Source organism: Peromyscus eremicus, chromosome 23 (assembly GCF_949786415.1).
Source record: "Peromyscus eremicus chromosome 23, PerEre_H2_v1, whole genome shotgun sequence".
Classification (NCBI taxonomy): Eukaryota; Metazoa; Chordata; class Mammalia; order Rodentia; family Cricetidae; genus Peromyscus; species Peromyscus eremicus.
Window position 1 is genome coordinate 3,607,287 of NC_081438.1, and position 27,651 is coordinate 3,634,937.

Genomic DNA, 27,651 nt, shown 5'->3' on the forward strand with positions numbered 1-27,651 from the left:
ATAAATTTTTTTAAAAGGGATTTTTTTTTAAATGTTAAAAAAAAAAAAACTTAGGCTGGGCACATGGCTGACTGATGCATAAACTCACGCAGGAGCAATGTCCAGCACACGCAGGCTCCCTAGTGTTTTCCTCCAAAGTCCTTCTACAGTGAGTTGTCCCCCACGGCTCTCCCTGCCCCTGCCGAGAGGCTTTCCAAGCGGGAGCTGCAGGACTCCAGGTAAGAAGTAAAACTCTTCCCAGCAGTGTCAGGCTGCTACAACCAAGTCTGCGTCACTGCTGAATAGTTTAATCACACCGACACAGGATTGGACTTACACAAGCTGTTAACACACTCCTTAGGAACGCAGGTGCATCCATGTGAAACACACCCGCTGTAAGTGAACACAAACCCAGCAGCACTGTGCAAGGCTTTGGTAAGAGAGAACTTCACTTTAATAAACAAAGCTAAGTGGGGGACGACTTTGCGCTCGACACAGCATTTAGACACAAGTGTCTGGACAGAGGACACAGGTCTCCAGTCACCAGGCAAAGAAAATGGTCCACAGCAGTGGCACACACATTCCTAAATAAACAAATACCGCAGACATTCCGCTTTGGGAACATAGGACAGTTGATGTGTCAATTACAAATACATAATAAACACTGGCAGCCTCTTTGGACAAAAGCCCATCATCACCTGTTCTCTGCGATGGCCTCACCCGCACTGTACTAGCCAGGCCATTCTCATGAGTGACAAGCATCTTCCATTGTATCTTTTTAGGTTTAAAGAGTGATGGGCACTCGTGCTGTGCGGGGCTTGGGGGAGTAGGGGGTTCGTAGAAAAAGGGCCAGAGGTGGTCAAAGTATCAGGACAAGTGGGTCTCAAAAGCTGAGTCCCTCCTTGTTAGACACTGAAGTACCTTGGGACAGCCTGTAAAGCAGCTGGCCTCCGCCCTCAATGTGAGGGAATACTCCTCGCCGCCATGCTCAATGTAGGCTTTTCCTTCTCGTCTCCATCAGAGGAGAATCTGTGGGAGACAGGTGAGTGCCCAGCCCTCCTGTCTCCAGGGCCCACAGTGACCTGTCTGGCCAGCATGAAGAAGTAAGGCATTTCCCATCTCTCAGAGTCCTCTTCACTTCCTCAGAAGCAACTTCGCAAAATCAGCATTGGACATCTTAGGAGCCTCGGTGGTCATGGAAGTGGTGGCAGCCGGCCCCAGAGCAGGGCCGTTCTCGGCCTGAGGAGCAGCACTGTGGCGCTGCAGAGCCCGAGGAAGAAGAGAAAGCTGGGTCCTTCCCTTCCCGCGCCTAGAAAGAGCAAACACCGTGACCCTTTGGTTAGCAGACTCCATAGCCCCAGCTGGACTGCCACACAGCTGGGAGTATCAGCCACGTCAGAAGATGGAAATGGGAAGAAGCACGACTGGCCAGCATGCCTGCGGCTGAGCTCCACCCTCACACCAGGAAAAGAAAGCATGGGAACCACGAGACACCCTCCGCCTGGATTCCAGCCAGAAGCAAGGACACTTGAACAAGCCGCCTTCTCACGGCCCTGACCATGCACATCCATCCCTCTGCCAAGTCACAGAGGTGACAAAGGAGGCTGCCATCTCTCAGCCTCAAAGAGCCTGGCCTTGTGGGCTCCTTCTACCAAGTGAGCACAACAGCACAGCCTCTGCGGGGTGGCAGCTCCACCGCCGCAGACTGGCAGGCACGCGGTTCCAGTTCTAGTGACAAAGGCACCACGCACGTGCGCTGCCAGCGCTCACCTTAGCTGGATGCCTGTGCTCCCAGCTCTGAGGAGGCGAAGGCCCTGCCTCAAAATTTTCTCAAAAGCTAAGACTGTAGCTGGCTACGTTTTCGTTAACTTGATAGAATCATCTGGGAAGAGGGAACATTGATTGAGAAAATGCCTCCATCAGACTGGCCTGTGTGCATGTCAGTGGAGCTTTTTTTTTTTTTTAAATTAATGTGGGAGAGCCCAGTTCCCTGGGGTGGTGCCATCCCCAGGCAGGTAGGTGTCCTGGGTTATGTCAGAAAGCAGGCTAGGGCTAGAGAGATGACTCAGCAGGTAAGAGCACAGGCTGTTCTTCCAGGACTGGGGTTTGAGTCCCAGCACCCACACAGTGGCTCACAACCACTCAATTCCAGTTCTAATGCCCTCTTCTGGCCTCTACAGGTACTGCACACACATGGAGGGCAGACATTCATGCAGGTAAAACACCCATATGCGTAAAAATGAATACATCAATATTAAAAATGAAAGAAGGCAGGCAGGATGAGGGGCTAGAGACTCAGGCGTTAAGAGCACATCTTGGAGATGACCCAGGTTCAATTCCCAGCACCCATAAGGCAGCTAACATCCATCTGTAACTCCAGTTCCAGAGGATCTAATCCCCTTTTGGCCTCTGTGGACACTACACACATGTAGTGCACAGAAATATGAGTAGATGAGATATGCATAACACAAAAAATGAATGTAAATAACAAAAACACTTCCTTAAGAAAGCAAGCTGAGCAAGGCCTGGCGTGAAAGCCAGTAAGCTTCCTGGTAATGGACTAACTCTAAGTGGTTAGCCATATAAGCCTTTCTTCCCCCACGATCTTCATGGCAGCACTAGGAACCTAATACTTGCTCTGCACTCATGAGGCCCTGGGTTCCATCCCAGTGCCCCAAGAAAAGGTGTGAACTGGCAAACACCACACCATGCCACCAGGGCCGCTTCCCTTTAGAGACCTACCTGTATGCACATCTTGGCCGGTGACACCAGAGATCACTCAGCAGCAGGTCCTGGCGTTTCCGACCTAACTCACTGGCCTCCAGACATGACTCACCCCTCCCCCCAGCACTAGCCAGGACAGACCTGCACAAAACAGCAGGAGACACTTACGCTCCATACATCTGCCGGGGTACCATAGGGGTCCTCACTTCTGGCTTCTCTGGAACCTTCCGCTGAGGGGGATTACTGATTGCCACCTTAATGACATTCTCTTTGATGGTCATGCCATCCATCTTCATGACTGCCTGTGACGCCTGTGACTCGTTCTCATATTCCACATAGGCCAGACCCTGAAAGACAAATTCACAGCTCGGTCAGATGCCAAGGACCTGACTTCTTCAGGAGAGCAGCACCCATCGGCAGGGACCTCCCTAATGCCACCTCCTGGCTGCCGATTTACCCCCAGTCCAAACATGTGCCCTGTGGCTGTCACTGACTGGAAGCTCGAAAAGCCTCTGCGCTTGCCCCAAAGACAGAAACAGTGTAAGCCCAGCGAGGTGGAGAGACACAAACCCCAGACGGTCAGTATCCTTTGGCCTCTTCTTTCCACCACACTCCAACTCTCCAAGTGGGTGGAGTCGGGGCTTGAAAGATGACCCCAAATGTGTCACACAAAGGATCCAACAGGGCACAGAGAGGAGGAGGAGGACAGGGAAGCCCAGGCTGGCCACTCCTCAGCAACAGACCCAAAGTCTGCCCGCACCCACTGACCTTCGGCTTGCCAGCCCTGTTGGTAACCAGCCTGAGGTCCTTCACGGTGCCATGAGCCTTACAAATGTCCTCGAGTTCCTCTTTGGTGCAGGAGAAGGGCAGGCCCGAGATAAAGAGTTTGTGTTTCTCCAGGGTGGTGCTATATCTGAACACCTGCAAGAGAGGCAAAGTCCATGCACGGTTCAGGAAGGCACACGCCAGCGTACGTGCCAAGGAACTCATAGGCGTGTGTCCCAGCCAGCCAGAGACTTGAGTAACAAAACCACTGGGCACACACATCACCTCTGTAAAACGGCCAGAGTAACAGCCATGCACTGAGCACAGGTGGAGCTGCTCTTGCCATGCTCCTGAGCACCCGAAGGAAAGCAGCCATCTTTCCACACGCTAACTCTATCCACCACCAAATCAAGGAGGCTCAGAGTGGCCAAGCCTGGCAGACGGCTCCTCAACAAGCCTCGCGGCTGCCAGCACATGATCCTGTGTGGGCTCCAGGCGCTAAGCACTGCCCATCTGGCAGCCCACCTTAAAGGCATCCTTTTTCCTAAAACATACCTTAAAATCGGGGTTTTTGCTCTTATCCACACAAGGGGAGACAAACATCGGCCTTCCTTCCACATTCTTCCGGTCCAGCTCCAGGGCCTGACGGGCTGACTTCTCCTCTTTAAACTCCACGTAGCAGTAGCCCCTGAAGTCCCCACGGTTGCTGAAGACCGGCCTGATCTGGACCACCTCCCCGCAGGCCTCAAAGAGTGGCCTGAGCTTCACCTCTGGCTCGTCCATGCTATAGGGCAGGTTGCTAACAAAGACCGTGACGCTGTCTTTACTGCTGTCATGAGCCACCTTGGGCATGTCCAGCTTGAGGGAGGCTGCCTTCTCCTTCTGCTTGGAAGGAGGAGCAACGTCTATGGTCACACATCTCCCAGCCACTTCCGTGTCTTCCTGCGTGGCTGCAGTCACGGCAGAGGCCACACTATTCTCCAGGCGTCTGCGCTTGCAAGGCTGTTCTGCAGGCATTCAGGAGAACAGAGGCAGTTAACGCGTTACGCATTCCTTCTGCACCAGCACGTCCCAACACAAACGAACCGCAACGCAACGCAGGGACAGCCACCAGGCCCCCAATGTGTGGGCCCAATTTACACACCAGCAAAGGCACTAGCTGTCTGTGAAAGCAAGAACATAAATCCCCCTCTTACAATTCCCAAGTGACCCGGAAGAACAGACCCTGGAAGCAGTACGGAAGCCTGCAGGTGGCAGACCACCCACACATGCACTCTCAATGTTGGTACAAAGGATGTCTCTAAAACTCTTTCAATACTGACAGAGCCTTCTGCATCCCAGCAGCAGACGTGAGCTGGACCTGGACAGCCTCTACCACTGCCTCAAGAAATGACACGGAACAGCTACACAGAGCACTGATTTTCAACTGGAGCTTTACCACAGACTCACGACTGAGAGACATGGGGATGGTGAGCAGAGCTGCAGACTCGATGGTATGAATCCTGACTGTGCCAGGGCAGCACAGCTGTGACACCAGTGTGTGCCTCTCTGAGGACATCAAGGCCACTCCTGGACATGTTCTATGGACTGCATGTGCGGCCTCAGCTAAGTCCTATGGACCGCGTGTGCGGCCTGGGCTAAGTCCTATGGACCGCGTGTGCGGGCCTGGGCTAAGTCCTATGGACCGCGTGTGCGGGCCTGGGCTAAGTCCTATGGACCGCGTGTGCGGCCTCAGCTAAGTCCTATGGACCGCGTGTGCGGCCTGGGCTAAGTCCTATGGACCGCGTGTGCGGGCCTCGGCTAAGTCCTATGGACCGCGTGTGCGGGCCTGGGCTAAGTCCTATGGACCGAGTGTGCGGGCCTGGGCTAAGTCCTATGGACCGAGTGTGCGGGCCTGGGCTAAGTCCTATGGACCGCGTGTGCGGGCCTGGGCTAAGTCCTATGGACCGCGTGTGCGGGCCTGGGCTAAGTCCTATGGACCGCGCGTGCGGGCTTCGGCTAAGTTGACGTTACCTTCCTCCTCCTCGCCCCATTCTCTCTCATCCTCCTCGTCCGCCTTGCGTTTGTCTGCACCGCGGGTCTTTTTCTTCTTTTTCAGGGCTTTCTTCTCGGCCCTCACCTTCTTCCGCTGTTCAGCCCTTTCTTCCTCCTGCTGCACAAGAGCGGCTTCCTTCTCTGCAGCCTAGGAAAGAGGGCAGGACATTCCCGGGTGTCGTGTTAGGCTGGCTGGCTCCTGAGGAGACAGGACCTTGAAGGAGATGGGGGGGCGGGGTGGGGGGAGGGCAGGGGGATCTCTTCATGCAGCGCAGGAGCTTATGAACATGGGAAGAGGAGACTCGGAACTCATATACTCTCAATATCCGCAATCATTACACACCAAGCAACAGAAACCCATTCCTAAAGCCAAGGCCTTGCCCTAGGTTCATGTCTGCTGCTGGGACAGAATGCCCGACAAAAGCCACCTAGCGGAGAACGGTTTATCTGCGCTCACAGCTGCAGGCTGTTTACAAGTCTACTGTGGAGAGGCTGGGGCAGGAACTGGAAGCAGCCAGCACCATCCACAGATAGATGAGAGAAAGAATGCCTGGAAGCAGCCAGCACCATCCACAGATAGATGAGAGAAAGAATGCCCGCGGGCCATGCTTAGCTTGCTCTCTTCGTTTCATTTCAGAGCCCAGTCCATGAAATGATGCCACCCACATTCAGGGCAGGTCTTCCCACCCTCAACTTAGAAAATCCTTCCCAGGCTATAAGCAAGCCAGATGCTCATGTTCCACTCATAGGCCTATTGTGGCTCCTTAAAAAAAAAAAAAAAAACAACATTCTTCAAGAATTTCATCCATATATACAACACGTTTTGATCAAAATCCCCCCCCCCATTCCTCTCGGATCCTGGCCACCACATCTGCCTCAACTTCATTCACTCTTTCTTTCTGTTAAACCACTGAGTCTAACTGGTACAACTGGTCTCTCTTCAGAAGCCATCCAGTGGAGGGAGTGTGGCAATCTGTCCCAGGCTGCACCCTAGAGGGAAACTGAGGCTCCCTCCTCTCCCCAGTAGCCATCAAGTGCCAACAGCTCCCACGAGTGAGACCCAGGAGCCCCTCTGGGCTCTTGTGTTTGATCTAGTGCGGTCAGTTCTTGTTGTTAAACTGGAAGTTCTAAGTGAATCTATAAGACAGCAAGGGCTAAGTGTAAATACCGACCCAAATAGTTTTAGTTAGTATCCTATGAAGGGGCAGGAGAGAGGGCTCTATGGTTAAGAGCACTAGTTGCTCTTCCAGAGGACCCAGGTTCAATTCCCAGCACCCACATGGCTGCTCACAACAGACACTCCAGTACCAGGGGATCTGACACTCTCTGGCCACTGTGGACACTGCCCACACAAGGTGCACAGACATTCACACCGACAAAACACCCGCAGCAAACCACGGGGGTGGGCAGTACAGTCCCAAACCCTCGGGAAGATCACTGTCACCTTCATCCTCTGCTCATTCACGCGGGCCAAGCGAGTTTCGGTTTTCTGAACGGCCACATCCCAATCTTCTAAGGTCCCTGGACAGAAAGAAGAGCAGAGCTTGAGCGTCACCTCTGGGCTGGGGGCAGCGCTCCCCGACCCCGGCGCTCCAGAGCAGACAGCCCCCGTCACAAGAGCTGCAGCTGCTCCTCTTTAAGACAGTGCATGCCGTCAGACTCCAGTCTGTAATTCCAACAACCCTTCTGGGTTGCTGTGTCCTCCTCCTTCTAAAGAGACTTTAAAACAAAAAGCCGACTTTACAGGCTCTCAGTGGTAAAGAGTATAAAAACAGTCCAAAGCAGAGTGCAAATGAAACTCAAGAGCTGAGGGAGCTACTCCAGTGTGCCAGCGTCTCTGTTCTGGGTCTAATCTGCAGGTCTTGGGCTCACACCCTAATCCAGACAGGTGCCCATGGAGAAATCGACACTATTTCCCCAAGTGCTACCGCTATGGCTTAGGGCCAACACCAAGAACCTAAAATTCCACAGGGGACCAAAGAACATGCTGAGCTGAGTCCCGCTTTCTGAGTGCCTTTGTGGGCAGACACCACCAGAACAGCAGTTCTCATGCGGGATCTTCCCATCCAAGGGGCATCTGTGAGGGGTCCCGTTTGGTTGTGTGGGGAGGACAGCTCTGGTACTAACTCATGAGGTCAGCCAGAGGTGTGACTGCAGACTGAGGGCTGCTGCAGAGGGCTCACTCCCACAGGCAAGCAGCCAATCTGTCCTTACAGACCAGATGCTTCCCCTGGAGATGACTGGCCAAAGGGCCACACTCCAAGCCAGAAGCAGAGGCAGGCTCCCACCTTCTGTCCTCTCCATGGTGAGCAACACTTCGCAGACATGCTCAGGGTAGTCACTGGTGCACTGGACAGCTCGGTGCAGAGCCTTCCGACAGTGCTGCGTGTCGCCGTGCGCCCTAGAGCAGAGGACAAACAGCTGCCATTAGGGCCCACGGCAGAGAACGTGGACGGGGTGCCTGCGGAGGCGGAAGAGCCCCGACTACAGAGGAGACGGCGGCTTTCAGAAGCACCAGGGCATTTGCTCCCCTCCACACGCCTCTGCAGGTGCAAGGGGAGACCCTTTTCTACACATGCTTCCCTTGGAAATGCACCTCAGACAAGAGTCTCTAGCCAGGCCTTCTGTGCAATGGGAGGGAACCATGCATCAACTGAATGCACCTAGACCTAGCTACTGAAGAAGTCTCTGCAGTCCACCAGAGGGCTCTGCACACCCACTAACATGTTAAGAGATGCTATTCACACTGGCATGTTTATATGTATGTATGTATGTATGTACTAGCATACTCAAAACCTTCAGAGCAGTGGTTCTTTGACTATGATCCACACACCCAAGACCTCAGGTCTGCAGAGTCAGAACACTTTACATGGAGTCTCCAAAGGTTCTGAGGCTTTGCCAAGTGCTGGCGTTTGCATGGATGGTAGAAAAGCAATGGAGACTCAGCGCAAAGCAAGTACATGCCTCTAATGCTGTGCAACAACACAGCAAGTACACAGGAGCTCTGTGCACACTCAACAGCTCTGTGCCACTGAAGGATGGTACTTATTGGAAAAAGTTGGACATCACAGAATTACAGCATCAGGATGAAGGTCTATCAGCCAAGAGGCAGACAGACAGACAGATACTGTAAACCAGAGAAGCTCGCTGACATGGCTCCAGGTACCACATTCCATCTGGCCCTGTTGGGATTGGCTGTAGTGGAAGAACAGCAACCCATCTCTGCAAGGCCAGTTTCTTTTTACCCTGCAATAAAAACTCCAGCACCACAGAGGGGAGCAGAGACAGACATGAGGACCCAGATGTTTGTCCCTTACTACACTACATTGACAAGACATCAGGCTCAGGGTTAGAGACACAGCCCAGTGGTTAAGAGTACCAGCTGCTCTTCCAGAGGACCCAGGCTAGAGCCCCAGCTCACAGCCACCTGTAACTCCAGCTGCAGGGGATCTGATGCCCCCTCTGGCCTCTATGGCCCCCGGCACAACTGTGATGCACAGATGAACATTCAGGCAAACACCCACTCACAGAAAATAAAAGGTTTTAAGCCAATTGTGATGTTGTATGCCTTTAATCCCAGAAGCTGGGGGGAGAGAAGCAGGTAGATCTCCATGGGTTTGAGGCTAGCCTGGTCTACATAGTAAGACCCTGTCAAAGAAAAATAAAGTTGTTGTGTTGTTGTTGTTTTTAATGCCAGACTGTGTCATCAAAGTATCTGAAGTTTGGAAAGTATAGAAATTTCTATTTTTTTAAGTGTATTTATGTTAAATGCACGGATTTGTCATCTTTTACATAATTTTGATTTCCAGGTACAGTAAAATCGGCATAACCCACATAAACACTGTTGAAGTGTGAGTCACTGGAAAAGCCTGACAAGCTTCTGTGGTGGCAGGGCAATGGGGACCGCGCGCTCTACCACACACCGCTATATGTGTTTTAACTACTGTAATTTGGGCACACATTTTCTAAATAGAAAAACTATTTTAAAAAGGAAAACAGTATTAGAAATGGTGGGGATTTTCAATATGCACTGAATCAAACAGTGGTTAAGACAGCCGTGGTGTAGCTCACGCCTGCCATCTTGGCACACACTTGAGGAGGCAGAGTATGTGAATCACCATGAACTCAAGGCCAGCCTGGGCTACGCACAGTCTCAATCTTGGGAAGGAAAGAAAAAAGGAAGATCATGTTCTTTGTCTTCCCACTGGATGTAGTTTACTAAATTCAATAATCTAGAGTGGTCACAGCTTGGACACACTACAAACACACCATCAAGGAACCCCCAAACCACTAAGTCTAGTCAGTGGCTCCTCGTTAATCTGATGCTTTGCTTGTGTCTTTTAGTGCTTTGAACTTCCTATACAAACTGTAATAAAAATAAGCACCCCCCCCCCAAAAAAAGTCCAATCATGCATGTTCAAAACTCAAAACAGAAACACAAAAAGCTTACAAGAACTTCATGGCTAGGGAGCCCACCTCACCCCTCACCTCCCCCCACAGACACCCACAAAACACTGGTTCTCAAAAAATGCCAGGCACAAGCCCTGCTAAAGGAAGAAGCAGGAAGGTGCCCACCCCAGGAGCAGGCTCAAGTCAGCTCAGCCAAGAATGGGTAGAGAAGTCACCCACCCTGGGCCACTCACCTTTCCAGGTTGTAATACTCCAGCCACATGTTGGCGTACTTGGCATTTCCTCTGGTCATGATGCTGTCCCAGAGTTCTCGAGCTTTCTGCATATTGTTGCACAGACGAGCCTAAAATACGTTAGCAAGGTCAGCTGCGACAAGCCCAGACCCTTCCCCTCACAGCAGCATCCACACAGGCATGCCTGGGTCACATGAGTCCCTGCAGGGTCCAGCACTAGCAGGCCTAGAGCCGGCTGCCTCTCTGCAGCAGGGAGTCTAAAGGTCTGCAGAGAGCTGCAGCTCGGCTAGAGCCTGCAGCAGAGCGGCCTGGTGCCCAAGGAAAGACAAAGGTCCCGCTGACAGCTTTGCAAACTGAGACGGGGCGCCGTTCACTTTTTACATGAACCTGACTGCAAATGTCTGCCTGGAGAGCATTACAGAGGAAGACACCGACCCAGCAGCAAATGCCCGAGCAGACACCCCAAAGTCACGTGATTTGAACTAGTTACATCACCTAAGCGGGGAGCCTGTTTCTCATCCTTCAAAATTCATCAAGAATCTCACAGAATTACCCAACAAGGTTAGTTTCATTGACCCAACTCCCATCATGGAACAGGACTGGAGCTGTAATAGTCTATCAGCTGATGAAGAGGAGGTTCCTCACTCAGCTCAGGGTCCCGGGCTCAGGAATAGTATCCAACTGCGCCCTCTACTGCTCAAACTGTCCATCTTCTGGACGAGGTTAAAACCTAAGGATGCAGAGACCGGCTCATTCACAGCACCTGCAGAGTGCTGGCGAACAGCAGGCACTCAGTACTCCCTCAAGCATCAGTGAGGGAAGGGCTGAGGAGGTGAATGAGTCGACAGCTAGCAATCCAGGCACTGTTGCTAAGCAGCTACTGGCTGGGAATGTCTACAGCAAGAAAGCCAATCAGGCCCAGCAGGCCAGGTAAACACAAATCCTTCAGCACCGAGACCACACCCTCAGACTCTGGCCGGTTTTCATGAATGGCAAACAGAGCACTTAACCACAGCCTTCAAAGGAGGGCATGACAGACAGGTCTGTGAAGATGCTCACCTCTACCCGAGCCCAGCTCTGCATGATCACGCAACTTGGATCTCCGCTCTCGCTGAAACCTTCCAGAACGGAAAGGAACAATTAGGACGGATGTAAAGCAAGAGCCCCTGGCTGGGACGAGGTGCAACAAGCAAGAACAGGTAAGGCAACTGGGCAGACCGCAGCTGGCCACTTACGCTCCTCAACCTCCTGCTGCAGATACTCCAGAGCACGTGTGAACGTGGACCGCAGCTCCTCCAGCTCCTTGCTAGAGTCTGTTGGAAAAGGTAGAGGAACTCCATGAAGGCACCACAGCCACCATTTTGAAATCTCACAACCAGAGACCCAGTATGGACACAGGAACCTCCGTCACACTTCCTCTCACAACAATAAACACTGGGAAGGCGTGGTGGCTGTGAGAAACACAGCCACTGCCCGGCAGGGACACAGTGTAAGATCCAGCATAGTTTAAGTCCACCACAGGCTTCTCTAGCTGACCTCTGGTGTGGCGCAGGGATCTGTGGACAAAGATGTAAAAGAACACGGCAGCCTTATTGGGAAAAGATGTGGGGTTTGTGGTGGTGCGTGTCAACTCCACAGAACCTAGACTCAGCAGGGAGATGGGCCCCCGGGAGTGCCTGTGATGGATGATCTCGGTCACATTAACTGAACTGGGAAGGCCCGCCCACTGTGGGTCCTGGGCTGTGTGATGGACAGGGCACACGCAGCGTCTGCTCTCTCTGTCCTGTGACGGCTGCTCTAAGCTCCTCAGCCCTGACTCCCCTCGTCCTGGCCTGGGCCTCCACCCGGGGCTGCTTTCGTCAGAGCACGTATCACAGCCACAGAAGAGAAACGGAGACGGGCTTGGAAAGGTCAGACACAGAAAACGAGGCCGTGACGGCTGCTGGGAACCGCGTGAGCACGGACTGTCATCCTCTTCACTCCGGTCTGACTGACGAAGCTGGAAACTGATAAGGTTCTGCTGAGGGACCGGCACCATTGTAAGGTCCTTGCTGTGCCAGCATGAGGACCCGATCCCCAGCACCAAGTACAAAGCAGGTGAGGTGACGCGTCCCACTGCTGCCGAGGTGGGACAGGTGGGTCCCGGTGCTCACCACCAACCAGCAGGCTGAAGCTCAGGGGCAACTCACGGGAGACCATCTCAAAAATCAGTGGATGGCTCCTGAGGAGCAGAACCCAAGGCTCATCTCTGACACGCACACGCGCACGCGCACACACACACACACACACACACACACACACACACACGCACACGGAGGGAGGTGGGGGGACACGATGACCAAGTCCAGTTCTGAGGAGGCCCACACTCTACCTTGTCTGAAGTCAACCCTCCTCCTCAGGTAGTCTAGGTACACCTGCCAAATCTCCACATAGTCAGTGGCCTGGATGAAGCCAGCGCTCAGAGCAGTCTCGAAGGTCGCTGCAATGGAGAAAAACACAACGTTCACTAGACAATCCACAAAGAAATAAAGCCATCAAAACTCACAAATGTGTGCCTTATGCACTTATAAATTATGTACTTATAAATGCACAGGCTGTAGATGTCCATCCACAGCACCACACACCAAGGAAGGAAGTACAGACACAGTGTTTGCGGGGGACACCCCTCCAGCGCTGTGCTCTAGAAAAGTATAGAGGCTGTTGGCCGGGGACGCCCCTCCAGCGCTATGCTCTAGAAGGGACTCTTCCAGAGAGAGTTACAGAGTCCCAGTCGGAAAAGACAGATCGTGACTTCTAAGAAACCCACTGAGTGTTAGAGGCTAACGTGCTAAGAAGCCAAACAGCGTCTGTCAGTACAAGGCAGGCCCTGGGGCGCTGGCTCAAGACTGTCACAGCTGTTCCTCACTGGGACAAAAGGCTAGAGCTGCCAGGCATGGCGGTTCATGCCATTCATCCCAGCAAGCCTAGGCTCCACATGAGCTGCACAGGAAGGACATTCCAAAAAAAGAACTGAGACATTCTCCAGACAGACATCACACCGGAAATCATTTGATGGTCCACTCCATGTCTCTCCATGGCCAGGAGGTACCGACTCCACAGGGCGACTGTCCAGGGGCAGTTCCGCACAGCACGGCTGTGTACAGATAAAACCAAATCCTTTACTTTCAGCTGCCGATCCTGTGACAGAGAGCCCAGAGTGAGAGGACAGAAGTGCAGGCTGAGTGTAAACTCCCCACACCTTCCACCACTCGGGACCAGCCGCTGGCACTACTTGGGGTGGTTGTGACACTTTGGGGAGGCAGGCCCTAGCTGGGCAAGTGGGTCAGGGGGCGAGGTGAGAACCCTGAGGGTTACAGCCCAACTCAACCCAACGCCCACCCTGTGCCCTCTCCAGTCCCTGACTGAAACCACGCACCCAGCAGACGCCACATGCACATCAGCACCCCCACACCATCAAGGGCTGCGCCCCTCAGCCGTTTCCCCTAAGCTGCTTCTGTCAGATATTTGGTCATGGATGAGAAAAGTGACTAATGACATCAGTGAGACACCCCAGCACAGCCACCTGTTGAAGAGACTCCTTTAAAGGGTCTCTGGTGAAGCAAGGAATGCACAAGGAGTGCCCTGTCAGCTCAGCACTCAGGAGGCTGTGCTGTGGAATATAGTTAAAGACGGGTTACATTCATTTATGCTGTGGATATTTGTTTAATGATCCAAAGATGCATTGTGTTCTTTCATGATGCATTTGTTTAACTCTGTGAAGCTGTGTTACTGTCAGGCCTGTCTAAAACACCTGATGGTCTAATAAAGAGCTGAATGGCCAATAGCAAGGCGGGAGAAAGGATAGGCGGGGCTGTCAGGCAGAGAGGATTAAGCAGGAGAAAACTAGGCTTGAAGACAAGAGGGAGGATCGAGAAAAGGAGAAGGAGAGGAGGAGGCCAGGGGCCAGCCACCCAGCCACCCAGCCAGCCACGGAGTAAGAAGGAAAGAAAGGGCCGTGTGGTGGTGGCGCACGCCTTTAATCCCAGCACTCAGGAGGCAGAGGCAGGTGGATTTCTGTGAGTTCGAGGCCAGCCTGGTCTACAGAGTGAGTTCCAGGAAAGGCACAAAGCTACACAGAGAAACCCTGTCTCGAAAAACCAAAAAAAAAAAAAAAAAAAAAAAGGAAAGAAAAATATATAGAACAGAGAAAGGCAAAACATGGTTAAAGATGAATGGGATAACTTAAGTTGGAAAAGCTGGCTAGAAACAAGTCAAGCTAAGGCCAGGCATTCATAAGCAAGAATAAGTCTGTGTATTTATTTGGGAGCTGGGTGGCAGGCCCCCAAAGGGGGGGGGGGGGGACGACTACAAGGCTGAGGCAGGAGAGTCACACATTTGAGGCCAGTTTGGGTTACATACTGAGACCTGTCTCAAAAAAAAAATAAATAAATAAATAAAATAAAATGAAAACAAAAACCAATAAAAGACTGCTGTGGCCTGGCTTCTTCAAGGAAGAAATCACCAGGAGCATGCAAGATAGGCATGGCAGGGAGCTAGCTGGTAGTCCAAAATGGCCCACAGACACAATCCTGATGTGTGGACTCCCGCCAACCCCTTCTCTCGGGAAGACACTTCCTGTACATGCTGAGGCAGCCGTAAAGAACAGCAGAGGCGAGACAGTGGCCATGCAGGCCTCTGACCGCTGCTGAAGGCGAGCGGTGTGTGTACGGGGTGTGTACGGGGTGTGTACGGGAGACTTCACTTTAACCATCTCTTTCACGTCTAACATTCTTCCATGATGAAAAGGCAGCATGAAACGCTACTGTTGCAGTCCTCAGTAAGAAGACCACAGACAGGTTCTCTCTAGAGCTGGTGTAAGTTTAAAACAGCATCAAAAGCAAGGGAGAGGGGGTCAAGGGGGACAGAAAGGGAAAAAGCAGAGGGGGCACCATGCTGCTCCTAGCACCCCCTCCTAAGACGGCTCTACCTTGACACACACAGAACTGGAGCACATATCTTACTAGGTACCGACTGTAGCGGATCCATAAGTCTGGGACCAGGCAGTTCTCCACCAGGGCACGCTCAAAGATCAACTGAATGCGAGCAGGATCCCCAATTTTCATCTCAAAATCAATGTACGCTTGGTATTCTGCCAGCCTTGGGGCCTCTGCTTGCAACTGGAACACAGGAAAATCACACTTGTTAAATCTAGATGCTTGACACTCTCAGAAAGCATCTTCAAATAGTTCAGCGTTGGCAAGAGCAGCTAACCCAAGATGAGAGCTCCTAACTGCCCACAACAGGACAGAGCTGTGACCTATGAGCACTGGGATCCTCCACACACCCGGCCCCCGCCACCAGGATCCAAACCCTTTTCTACAACCACTCCTGACCACAGATGACAGAACAGCACCCCTGCCTATGACCACTGCTCACATCCTTCCGGCGGGTGCAGTGAAAGCCTCACACTCAAAACACGTGTCAGGAGAACACAAGTGCAGGCTGAGTGCTACCAACCTGACACACAACACGGCCTCTCAACCCTCTTTCTCCCCATCTTCTCTTCTGCCACCCTTTGCTGATGGCCACAGTGGAACAGACGGCTTGTGCACACAAGTGCCCACACACTGTTTACAGATGAAGAGGAAAGAGGAGGACATGGCTCTGCATACCTGACAAGATCTGCTCCAGTAGCCGGCCTGGCGCGAGGACGGACCCTGATGAAGCAGAAAGCCTACTCGGGGTCAAGCCTCTGCTGGCTGCAGCAATCTGATTCCCCAAACGTTTGTAGGAGGCAGGTCTCAGAAAGCATCTTACATTCAGGGAAAGCGAAGCACAGGGAAGCTCAACACCCCCGAGTCAGAGCTACTAAGTGCCAGAGCTTGGTTCAAAACCAGGGCAGCCCAACGCTCAGTGTGGCCTCTTCCTCACTGTGCTCACAAAGATGCTGAAAACAGAACCGAGATGCCTAAGGCAGCTCAAGACAGACAGACAAGGCAGCCAGCCCCACCTAAGGTAATGAGATCGCAGGACAGCCAATCAAACCATGGGAGATTAAAATCACAGACGGTAACGAATTCCTTCCAAGAAGCACATCGGTGACAGACAGCTGAACTGCCTGTGACAACAGAAGACAAGAGAGAGATGTGTTCTGTTGCCAAGAACAGCACATCAGTGCGACGATATGGCCTGAGAAAGCAGCTGTTGAGAAGGAAAGCAGAGACAGGGCCTGTCAGAGTCAAAACGGAGAAAACCTGCCGCCAGTGAATCCCGGGTGCAGAGACAGCACACACTCAGCTTCAAGCCGCAAGGGTCCAGATACAGAGCTAAGATTCCAAAGGACCGAGCAGCAAAGCAAAGAGCATGCAGAGACTGTCTGAGACAGCGCAAACAATGATGTCTAGAGGGTCAAACCAAAGAGCAAAACAAGCCACGAAATGAGAGCACAAGGAGGTGTATGGTAAAGGTCACCATACTAACACTGTTAACACAAAACAGCCCAAGACCAGATCTCCTGTGTGAGTAAACCCGACAGATGATGCACATCAGGAAGTACAACTAGAAAATGAAAGTCTTTAAAAGAACCAACCGACAAGGACACCCAAAGCACTGTCTGTCTAAAGTTCCAAGACAGCGGCCTCCCAGGGCGATCACAGCCTCTCAGGAGACCTGCAGGTTCACATGCCAGGAGCTGGGAACCTCCCTCAAGTGACCCGCAGATCCAGGCAACAGCAATCAACGTTCAACAGAACTGACAGGCGAGTGTGGGTCTGATGGACACGCCAACAGCTGAAGAAAGCCAAGACCCCTTGGAAAGCGGGCTCAGTGAAGAGTGCTCACTGTCACTACCAAGACAGCACAAGCAGGGCAGCGGGCAGAGAGTCACGGCAAACCTGCAGTCTCTGTAATGCAGCAAGGGACACACTTGTCCTCATCAGGACCACAAGTGGCTCTCCACAGACTCTGATCATACTGCCCGCTTCCACTGGAGGGAAACCCTCCAGACTTCAAGACGAACTCAGCGCCACAAAGACAGCAGTTCAAAAGCAAAAAGATGCCATGAGGAAGATCAAAAGCCAGGTCTCCCCAGAAGCACTAAGAAAAAACAAAGAACGTCACAACTTCTAAAAGTGAAAAACCCCAACGGCCAAGGCACATGAGCAAACGCTCTGTCATTAGCAATGCAGGCACCCAGGGACATCTGTAGCAATGACACTGTGACCTCTGACACATGCTAGAGAAACTCCTCCACGTACACAGACAACACTGCACCACTGTGCTGCACCACTGTGGGCAAACTGCTGCACATACAGCCCCACAGGGCAGCCACAGCTGAACCGTTTATGACATAAGCTAAACCCACACACGCGGGAAAGAAACACGCCTAAGCCACCACGCCAAGTTCAACGAACAGGATCAAGCAGTACACTACAGGACTCTCACAGGGCTACACCTGTCAAAGGGAGGGATTATCATAAAAAGTCATCAGCGATTGATTACCTCACGGGAGAGGGAGGAAGAAGCAATCGGAGAGGGCACATGGGAGACTCCTAGGGCACTGCAAGGCTCTATTTCTGAACCTGGGTGGTGGGTACAGGGACGTTCACTTTGTTAGGACATTTCTACATTCTATACAGCACACAGTAAGACATACTTAGACTGTAGAACGTGCAAGCACGGATGAGGGGAGCTTGCGGGAAGGTCCCCGGGAGCAGAGCACTCACCAGCGCCTCCTCAAAGGGCTTGTACTTCTCCAGCTGCTCCAGTGCTTTCTGATAGTTCTGAAGGACGGACTCCGGGATGGGCTCTTCTGACCACTCTTCATACTCTGCAAAGGTGGCCTCCATATCTATTGGAAGATGGATCAGCCCATGGGTTGTGCCACTGAGTTTTATCAACACAAAAGAAGCCAGGAGACTGACGCCACCCAGCCCTCCCACATCTGTCCACGACAGCTCTCACTGTTCAGCTTCCCAGCTCTGTGGAGCCCACTGACATGCAGAGACAGACCAGCAGCGGGACTCTGGGCCAACAGCGACCTTTTCCACCTGTGTCTTCAAAGCAGGAAGACACGGCAGCTGAGCTCTCTCCCCTGCCTCTGCCCCCCCTAAGTCTTAACACTAACAACTCCTAACAGACTTCTCCAGGCAGAAGGAGAGCGCCACTCCTGCCGGGGCAGGCAGGACCCCGGGGAAGGACATGGACAACGGCACTAACCAAGCAGAGGACTGGCTACTGACAAGTCTGCTTCCCTTACCGTACAGTGGGATCGCCAGCTGTCGCCGGAAGAGGCTGTGGACTTTCTCCAGCTGTGAATCAAAGGTTTGTTCCCAGTCAGAAGGGGAAAGGAAGGCAGCTATGGGCTAGAGAAGCAAATCGGTGGTAAAGGACAAGGGTTGGCTCCTTCTACTTCAGAAAGACATTTCAAACTAAGAGCCTATGATGTCTTAGACAGGAGGTATCGTCCATATTGTTGCCTCTAGGGGCTCATGGCAAAAAGGGAAAAGGGAATACAAGGAACCCGGGGGCCAGTAAGATGGCTCAGCAGGTAAGGGTGCTTGCCACCAAGCCTGACAACCCGAGTTCAAGCCCTACGTCAACAAGGTAGGAGAACACCAACTCCCACAAGTTGTCCTCTGATCTCCACGTGCAGCTGTGGCACACATATACCACACATACACACAAGAAAAATGCAACAAAAAATTTTGAATACAAATCTTTAAAAAAAAGTCCAAATGACTACAAGGTACAGAGCCTAAGTATCACAAAGCAAAACACTTAATGGTCACAGCCTTGGGGACCTGCTGCTGTCATGAAGGGAAGGCTGGGAAAGGCTCTAGACAGGGTGGCAGGCTCCGTGACTGCAGGGGAAGCACAGTGTGGTAAAGCCACAGCAGAGACAACATGCCAGAGAGTTTAGAAAGCCAGGCATGGTGGGGAGCCTGAGGCAGCAGGTGCTGTGTCCGGGGCCAGCCTGGGCCTGTGTCCACAGATAGTCTGGGAACAGGGTGGAGACCAGAGGGAACAACAGAGCCCAGGCTCGGGCTTCACTCCACGCTTCCTGTCACTGTGGGTTAACTGTTAGACTCTTGGACGTCATTTCAAAATAATACTACCTACAAACTTAGGTCAGAGACCTGGGCACTCACCCGAGCAGCTTCCACAATGGCACTTTCAAACTCTCGGTAAGCTTCCCAGATAGCCAGGCCTTTCGTCATGTGTAAGCCAACAGATGACAGGGCCCTTTCGAACACAGAGCGAACCTTCTCAAGGCCACCTTTCTGACCAATGCCACCAACTGAGTACTGGCCATACTCTAGCCAAATGTTCGGACCTAAAAAGGAGAAGCAATCTGTAAGTTCCGGTCATAATATGCCCAGCGTCACCCTAGTGCTAACAAAACACATGCCCCACCAAAACGTGCTCATTTGTGCAAAGAAGAACACTGCCAACAAGCACCCCAGTTTCCCACGAGGCTGCATGCTAGAAAAGCTATCTCTGTACTCTACTAAACACAGCACAGAGATCTGAGTGCACAGACAGACAGCACACCAGGGACAACATGTAATAAGTTAAAACACAAAGGGGGAGCATGGAACCACGCAAAAAGACAGACAGATGGGTGTATAGGTGTGTGTGTGTGTGTGTGTGTGTGTGTGTGTGTGTGTGTGTGTGAAGAAACCCACTAATGTATTTCAATGACTGTAGTTACAAATCTGAAATAAAAAATTTCAGATCCTAGAGCTTTTCTTGCTGACCGTAGTCTTGCAAGTCTTCAGGCCAAAAGGAAAGAATAAAACCAAAAGCATCAACCCCGCCTCAGAAATCCACTTTTTGTTTGATTTGAATTCTTGAAGCAAGGTCTTCCCCTACTGCCTTACCTGCCCTTGAACTCGCTGTGAGACCTCCCTCCCTCCCTCACACACGTGGAGTCTGATACCAATATCTCCTTCACAGAGTGGCACATCTGTGACAATCCATGAGCCCGCCTTAATGGTCTTGGTGGGGACAGCTGTGATCCCGGTATGTGAGAGGCAGAGGCAGGAAGACCAAAGGATGAGAGCACACAGCCACAGCCTGTTAGCACAGCCATTCTTTCCTTGTCGTCTCGGAGCTGGGACCCAAAAACTGTCCTCATGGGTTTGGGTTTTGTTTTGAGACAATGTCTCGTGTGTCCCAGGAGAACCTCCATCTCACTACGTACCCTAGGCTACCCTTCATCCACCTGCCTCCACCTCCTGAGTGCTGGGTTTACAGGAGAACACCCCCATTCAGCTTTCTTACAGTAATTTTAATGTTCTTCTTAAAAATATGTTGTCTAAAACTGGTAAGAGGCTGTGTAAAGCCGATAGTTCAGAATTATTTTGGTTTTTGAGGTGGGGTCTTACTCTATAACTCAAGCTGCCCTTGAACTCACTGTGTAGCCCAGGCTGGCTTGCAACTCACAATGACAAGGATGTGGTGTAAGGATGTGGTGTAAGGATGTGCACACCTGTGCACCATGTTGTGTTGGAACTCACGAAGACATGTGATGGGTGTGGTGACAGGCTCCTGTACACCATGTTGGGTTGGAACTCACGATGCCATGTGATGGGTGTGGTGACAGGCTCCTGTCAGCACACTGGGAAGCTGAAGCAGGGCCAGCCTGAGCCGTATGATGAGAGCTTGTCTCAAAGCAAGGACAACAAAAAGGACACAGAGGGACAGACACCCATGCCTTAGGAGGTAGAAGCAGGAGGGTCACAAACTGAAGGCTAGCCTGGGCAACAGAGTGAGAGTCTGTGTCAGTCAAGAGATCCGAGCTAAACTTGAAGTGCCTGCCGGAGAGATGCTGAGTGAGGCTTCACTCTTTTCCTGCCCATAGTTCTCCACGTGTCTCAAGCCCAAATAACCTCTACTGAACACTAAGACATAATACAGAGAATGGAGCTCTAACTTCCTGGCAGCATTTCAAATGCAGCACAAGGCAGGAGAGATTTGCCCAACCAGCCCCCAGGGCCCGGGCACTCACAGATGTAGTCCTTCACGGCTCTCTCGAAGAGCTTGTACACATGCTCTCGGTCCAGGCCGTCCATGGCCATGCTGATCTCATCATGCAGCCACTCCAGCCAGAGCTCTAGAGATGACAGCACACCTCAGCACACCCTTCACCTGCTCCCACAGGTTCCCAGAGATCCAGATCTTAAAGCCCGAGCAGGGCACATGGACTGTGAGCTTCCAGACACAGAGGCCACTGAAGCCGTCACACGCCAGGCATTCCCCACTTTGCAAAGCACTTGCACGTATCCCCATTCAAACTTTATGTCCATCTTGTAAGACACTGAGTGATGACATGTGACAATTTAGAGTCAGCTGGCATGAGACACACATGTGATCCACAGGAGTGGATCCTACGGTTATGTACCAGGAAGAGCCGCTGCTACCCTAGGCTAACCATGGGAAACTGGGTCTCCACTGTTTCCACAACCTGCTTCGTCAGCTACTGAGAAGCTTCATTAGAAATGCACACTGCGGCCTCTCTCGGCAGCTTCACCTGAGCTATGCTTTGTGAGATGGGACAGAGACTACCCCAAGGCCATGGTTTCTGAGCTGAAAGGTCAGGTGCAAATATGAACCAAGACTCAGCCACAAAGTTGCTCACTACAAGCATGTTTCTCAGATGCAAATGTGTGGGAGTAAACAAAATGTACAATTACTGTACCAAAAGGAAACGTTTGCATTTAAACTATTAAGTTTAGAGGCTGCAAAGATGGCTCCGTGGTTAAGAGCACTGGATGCTCTTCCACAGGACCCAGGTTTGATTCCCAGCACCCACAGTGGCTTACAGCTGTTTATAACTCCAGTTCCAGGGAATCTGGCGCCCTCTTCTGGCTTCTGTGTGCACCAGGTCCACACATACATGCATGCAGGCAAAAGCACCCATATACATATTTTTTAAAGAGATTTAAAACTATAAATGTTTACCTAAATTTACAATTCCATGGCACTATGAGCACAGGCTAAGTATACACTTGTGGAATGGGAAAGAGACCACAGGAAAGTTAAATTACGTTAAAGAAAATGTTTCTCATAGTATTGGGGTAAGGAACCAGTATTCCACGCGTGAATCTGTATGATCAGACCACGTTCTGCAGAACAGTCTAAGACAATGAAGAAGTGAGAAGCAGCCAGCTTCCCTGTATCTCCTTCACCTCAACTCCCGCGCCCTCCCGGAGTGGCAGCGTTACCTTCAGTCAAGGGGAAGAGCTCGCTCATCTTCTGGCGGGCCATCCTCACTTTGTTGAGCTCTCCTTCCAGCCGCAGCAGCCTGATCAGCTCCACGTGGCAGTTGTAGTCAAAGCCATTGATGGACAGCTAAGAGGACAGTCAGCATCTGTCACCTCCAGCAACAACAGACACATCTGCCCCAAACAGCACTGGTGTCTACCTGGGAGGCCACTGAGTAAGCAAAGCAAAGCAGCCCCTGCCCCCACCACACAGAAGACGGGGTGAGAGGTGCTCCATCCTAACAGGAAGCAGCTCCCCCCCCACCCATCCCCGGGGCCCTCTCTAATGAGACAAAGAGCGCCATCCCTAGGAAGTCACCAGTGTCCTCCTCAGCCTCAGCTCTCCATCTATAAAGCGGGGACACTGCTAGTCTCCAGCCCACAGAACTCACAGGGATTTCTAAATGGCAGCTCTGCCTTAGGAATCCTTTCATTTTACTGAACAAGTAAGGATAGCAAGAGGTTGGTGTGAGATCCATAATAATATGACTGTAGCCATCAACTCTGGCACATATCCCAAACCTACAAACCAGGCTGGCCTCGAACTCACAGAGATCCACCTGCCTCTGCCTCCCAAGTGCTGGGATTAAAGACTTATGCCACCACTGCCCAAGCCTGGGCTGACTCTTAACTGACACTGCCATGTTCATCATTTTCTATTTTTAATATTTTCTTGAACTATGTATGCTGGGAACCAAGCTCAGGTCCTCTGCCAGGTGCTCTCACCACTGAACCATCTCTCCAGTCTCAGGTTTTGAGAAGGGCTGGTGGTGCATCTGGTTAGCCCTGGCCACCAGCCTCCTATCTGGAGTGCAGACCTTGCTGTGCCTGGAGACCCACAACGAGCCGCCCTTGGTGCGGTCCTGGCCCTCTGCCTGCTGCCTGCTGTCTAGGTGCATAAGGGCTCATTTTACATCTGAACCTTTTCCAGCTAAAAGTTGGGAATGTTTTAACTCTTACACACCCACTCGAAGGGGAGTACCGAAAAGACGGCAACAGACAGGTAAGCACACAGAGGAGCACGGGCTCCTCGGTAAGCCACGTAAGGAAGACACAGACAATGCAGACAGCTGACCCCAAGACAGTAATTACGAGTGGAAATGGGAAGGGGGCACAGCTCCACTCAACAGCACAGCCTGGAGCTAAGTCAGCTCAGGGGAAGGAAGACGCGACACACCGAGCACCACAAGTCGGCCGGTGCAATCCCGGCCCTGAAGGGCAGACTGGCAAGACTGAGCTCACCGCCAGCCCTGGCTGCTTTGAGAAATCCTGTTTCAAGGAGAAAGGAGTTGCTCAGATGTGGTAGTGCATGTCTTTAATCCCAGCACTCAGGCAGAGCCAGGAAAATCCCTGAGTTTGAAGCTAGCCTGATCTACACAGTGAGTTCTAGGTCAGTCGTGTCTACACAAGAGATCCCATCTCACAAAAGGAAAAGAAAAGAAAAAAATGACAAGACACTTTCCTGAGGCCACATGGACAGCAAACAAGACAACTGAGCGAGTGTTCAACACCCTCAGCCAGCAAGGACACCCACACTGCAACCAGTGTCACTCCACAGCAAGGCTGACAGAGGCCATCTAAGGTCTGTTAGCCGTGTCTAGACACTCCCACCTCCGTTAGCTGTACACAGGCAACCCCCAGCACTCAGCTCTGCCTCCATGCCAGTCAGCACTCGGTCCTTTCCCAAAGGATGAAGGAGAACACTGTCACCCTGCATGTGAGTGCTCATGCAGCTTTCTTCCTAGCCCTCCAAACTGCCAACAGCCAGTGTCCTTGCGGTACAAGGCTAAGCCAGAGTGGAACACCCACAGCCTGCCTACTGCCCAGCAAAGGGAAGGGACCGATGCACCCCGTGCTGAGCACATTCTTGGAGTGGAAAGGTGGTTCTGAGGCCAAAAAAAAAACCCAGTCCTCTTAACAGATAAGGGGAAAACAGTGATGCAGAAAAGGCATCTGATAAAACCACCCAACCATGATCTGGAAATTTTAATTAGCAAAACACCAGAAAGACATAGCCTAGCCTGTGATCCTGCTCCCTAGTGATCCCTAGTAGACAAGCATCCAGAACCTCCTGAAATCACATGAAGATGCCCACAAGTGAATTCTAGTCAACCAACCTTGGCTCAAACAGCCAAGAAAAGAAATTAATGACCTAAGGGGAGAGAATGTGACAGCTGTACACATGCTGAGACTGCACAGTAAACCAAGATTAACCTACAGATCCTGAGAAACAGCGAGCAGGATTAGCAAGAGTGCTACCACACTCAACTTCCCTTTCATATGAAGTTTCTGAAGTACTCAATCTCACAGAAACGAAGCAGAATGGTGTCCCAGGCTGGAGACTAGGCTACAGATCTGCCAAGTGAACCCTTCTAGAGGTCTTTGAGCACACAAACAGATGTCACACCAAGACTTGCACATTTGAAAATGTTCCAGATGACAAATTTTGTTTTGTTTTGTTTTGTTTTTCAAGACAGGGTTTCTCTGTGTCGTTTTGGTGCCTGTCCTGGATCTCGCTCTGTAGATCAGGCTGGCCTTGAACTCACAGAGATCCTCCTGCCTCTGCCTCCCGAGTGCTGGGATTAAAGGTGTGCACCACCACCGCCCGGCTCCAGGTGACAAATTTTAAATCAGAAATGTTATGTGATATTTTATTTGGAGGCCTGTAGACAGATGAGACAGTAAGTGGTTAGGCGGGCTGAGAGAGGATCTTGATCCTTTTGAACTGAGGAACTAAAGAGGTAGGAAGCAGCTGGCAGCTGCTCCAGGTTCTCTGATCTTTCAGGTTCTTACCTCAATAGTTGACTCCCGATTTTTTTACTTGATAAAGAGTAATTAAATTAACACTTCACAGAAAGTCTGGAAATAGCACTGCAGTATGCTGGCACAGCACAATCTAAACTACAGAGTGCCAAGACATCCATCTCATGAGAGACTGCGTGACCGCAGGGCAGATGTCTGCAACATTCCTGAGGTGTTAAGGTCGCCATCAATAAAGCTTATGTGCCATGTGTGCTATGTTCCTGGATTCCAGAACTGTGGTGGCGCACATATTTTAACACCAGCACTCGGGAGGCAGAGGCAGAAGGATCTCTCTGGATTCCAGGACAGCCAAGGCTATTTTAGAGAGATCCTAACTCAAAAAAGAACGTTTTAAAAGAAAAAAAAAATCAGTCAAGCATGGTGGTGCACGCCTTTAATCCCAGCACTTTGGAACCAGAGGCAGGAGGATCTCTGAGTTTACAAAGCCAGTTCCAGGACAGCCAGGACTACACAGAGAAACCCTGTCTTGGAAAACCACAGACATACACACTTGTGTTAGGTAACAAACATCAGTGCTAAGAAACATCTAAAGGAAAATTAAGTTTTCCTGCGACTGTCAGACAGTTAACACCGTTTGGTTAAGAGTGGCCGTCCTGGCTGGAGAGACGGCTCAGCACGTAAAGGCGCTTGCAGCCAACCCTGATGACCAGAGTTCAATCTCCGGAGCCCACAGGGTAAGAGACAACCCTGTGTGTGCATGCATACAAACACAAATTTCAAGTATACAAAGAGTCAACGTCCTGGACTCGGCTTAAAACAAGAAACACTTTCAATGAAGTGTTGCCTTGCGCCAAGAGCCCCTTCCACGAGCCTCAGTTTCCCACAGTGAAACCGGACGACTACTGCTTCCGTCCCAGCCGGGGGAAGAATTCAATTGGAAGACATTAGCAAAAACACGGGCCGCGCAGAGCCCGGAACGCAGGGAGCCACGATGGGTGCCGGCGCGCTGGCGACCTCCGAGGTCTCAATACGGCGGAGCACCAAGGGGGCGGGCCAGGCCCGGGGACCCAGGGGACGGAGTGCCCGCTGCCCGCTGCGGCCCACCTGCTCCTCCAGACGCTCGATCTCCAGCTGGTTCTTCTCCTCCTCCTCGTCGTACTCCCACTCGTCCTCCCCGGGGGAGCTCTCGGCCGAGGAAGCCATGGCGTCCTCCTCATCCCCGTCACTGTCGCTCACACCTTCCTGCTGCAGGTCCCACCCTGGCCCCTTGGCCTTGGCCGCGTCCACGGCCACAGCGCGGGACAGCACCTTCCTCTCCACACCGGCCCCCTTCGCGTCATCCTCTTCGCCCTCCGCCTCAGGCACGGCCTGGGGCTCAACCTCCGGCTCGGACGCAGAGGATGCGGCCGCAGTCGCCATCTTGCGCAGCCTGCGACTCACGGGTCTTCCCTCGCCCGCCGAAGCCCGGCGAGTGTCGGGCTGCCCGTGGCGTGCGCCTGATCAAAACTCCGCTCAGTCGCCACCTGAAGCGGCACGGAGGGCCTCGGGACGCGGGAAACCCGTAAAATATCCACCGCGGATAGTATCTTTATATTTCTCTGGAAGCCACTGTTGGGAAAAAAGGCTCTTTTAGCATAACGTGTGTTCCGTTACAACCTTGGACAGTCGCTGGGTCTTTGAACCGGAAGTGGCGGCCATGGCGGAAGTCGTGTGAGCGTGATGTCTGTAGTTAAGGTCGAGACGCCATCTTAAGAAGGTCAAAGTCGTTCTTGGGTTAAAAAACGCCTTCTGTAACGCTCGGCCAGCTCTAGTGCGTGCTGGTTTCCCAGCAACCGGGCCTCGGGTGCAGACAAAACCCCAGGTCCTCGGCGATCGAACGCACCATTCATGAGGAAATTCTATCTCCCGAAGAACAGAGCTCCCTCCCCCTTTGTAACGTCTGGTGCCTCGTAGCTGTTAATCGCGTGGAGTTTGTGACTTTATCGGCTCACAGCCAATAGGATTAATAAGCTACAGTAAGTATTGTTCAGGAATGCCGTGCACTGGCAATAAAACTGAACGTTTTCTACCTAGGCGTGGTGTTTGTTTCCTTCTTACACTTCGCCTTCTTGGGGGTAGAAAAGCACGGGTGTTTTCCTCCGCCGACAGTCTTTCTCCCTCGTTTGCAAGGTTAACGAGGCTGGAATCGTGTCCGTGTCGCTTTCCCCGGGACCCCCGCGATTGTGTAGTGACACCTAGTGTACACTGTGTGTCGGCTCCACGGATGCAAGGGCGGTACTTGAATTAGGGAAGAGAGCCCGCTTCCTGAACCACATGGCAGAACAAGGAGTTCCACGGGGACTTAGGCAAGTTCGAATCCCAAGGACACCTGAGTCTCAGCGCCCTCGGGCAAGTCAGGCCCCGCGCGCCTGCAAACCGCTCCAGCGGACCCAGCACCCCAAACAAACGCGCCCACCGCTTCAGACCTTCCCGCTCTGCGCCCGTCCCCGCCCCTTCCG

The 27,651-nt window shown here is 52.0% G+C and overlaps 1 protein-coding gene across 1 annotated transcript; it reads right to left on the bottom strand.

Moving 5' to 3' along the window:
* Positions 1–410: 410 nt before the first annotated feature.
* Sart3 (spliceosome associated factor 3, U4/U6 recycling protein) lies at positions 411–27,594 on the bottom strand. The gene is made up of 19 exons (XM_059248761.1): positions 26,258–27,594; positions 22,352–22,478; positions 21,136–21,240; positions 19,274–19,458; positions 18,382–18,433; positions 17,849–17,973; positions 15,146–15,301; positions 13,184–13,322; positions 12,517–12,624; positions 11,381–11,458; positions 11,205–11,263; positions 10,146–10,255; positions 7,791–7,903; positions 6,947–7,023; positions 5,482–5,650; positions 4,024–4,475; positions 3,472–3,624; positions 2,872–3,050; positions 411–1,288 (listed from the first exon to the last, which is right to left on the bottom strand). Exons 1-19 carry the CDS (start codon positions 26,570–26,572, stop codon positions 1,114–1,116), a joined length of 2,877 nt encoding a protein of 958 aa, XP_059104744.1. The 5' UTR covers positions 26,573–27,594; the 3' UTR covers positions 411–1,113.
* Positions 27,595–27,651: the final 57 nt, after the last annotated feature.

Coding starts and splice junctions, on each gene's coding strand:
- Sart3 (XM_059248761.1), bottom strand. CDS start 26,572: ATGGCGACTGCGGCCGCATCCTCTGCGTCCGAGCCGGAGGTTGAGCCC. Junction 18,434..19,273: donor CCATTGTGGAAGCTGCTCGG/GTGAGTGCCCAG, acceptor TTTGATTCACAG/CTGGAGAAAGTCCACAGCCT. Junction 10,256..11,204: donor AGAGCTGGGCTCGGGTAGAG/GTGAGCATCTTC, acceptor AACGTATTTTAG/GCTCGTCTGTGCAACAATAT.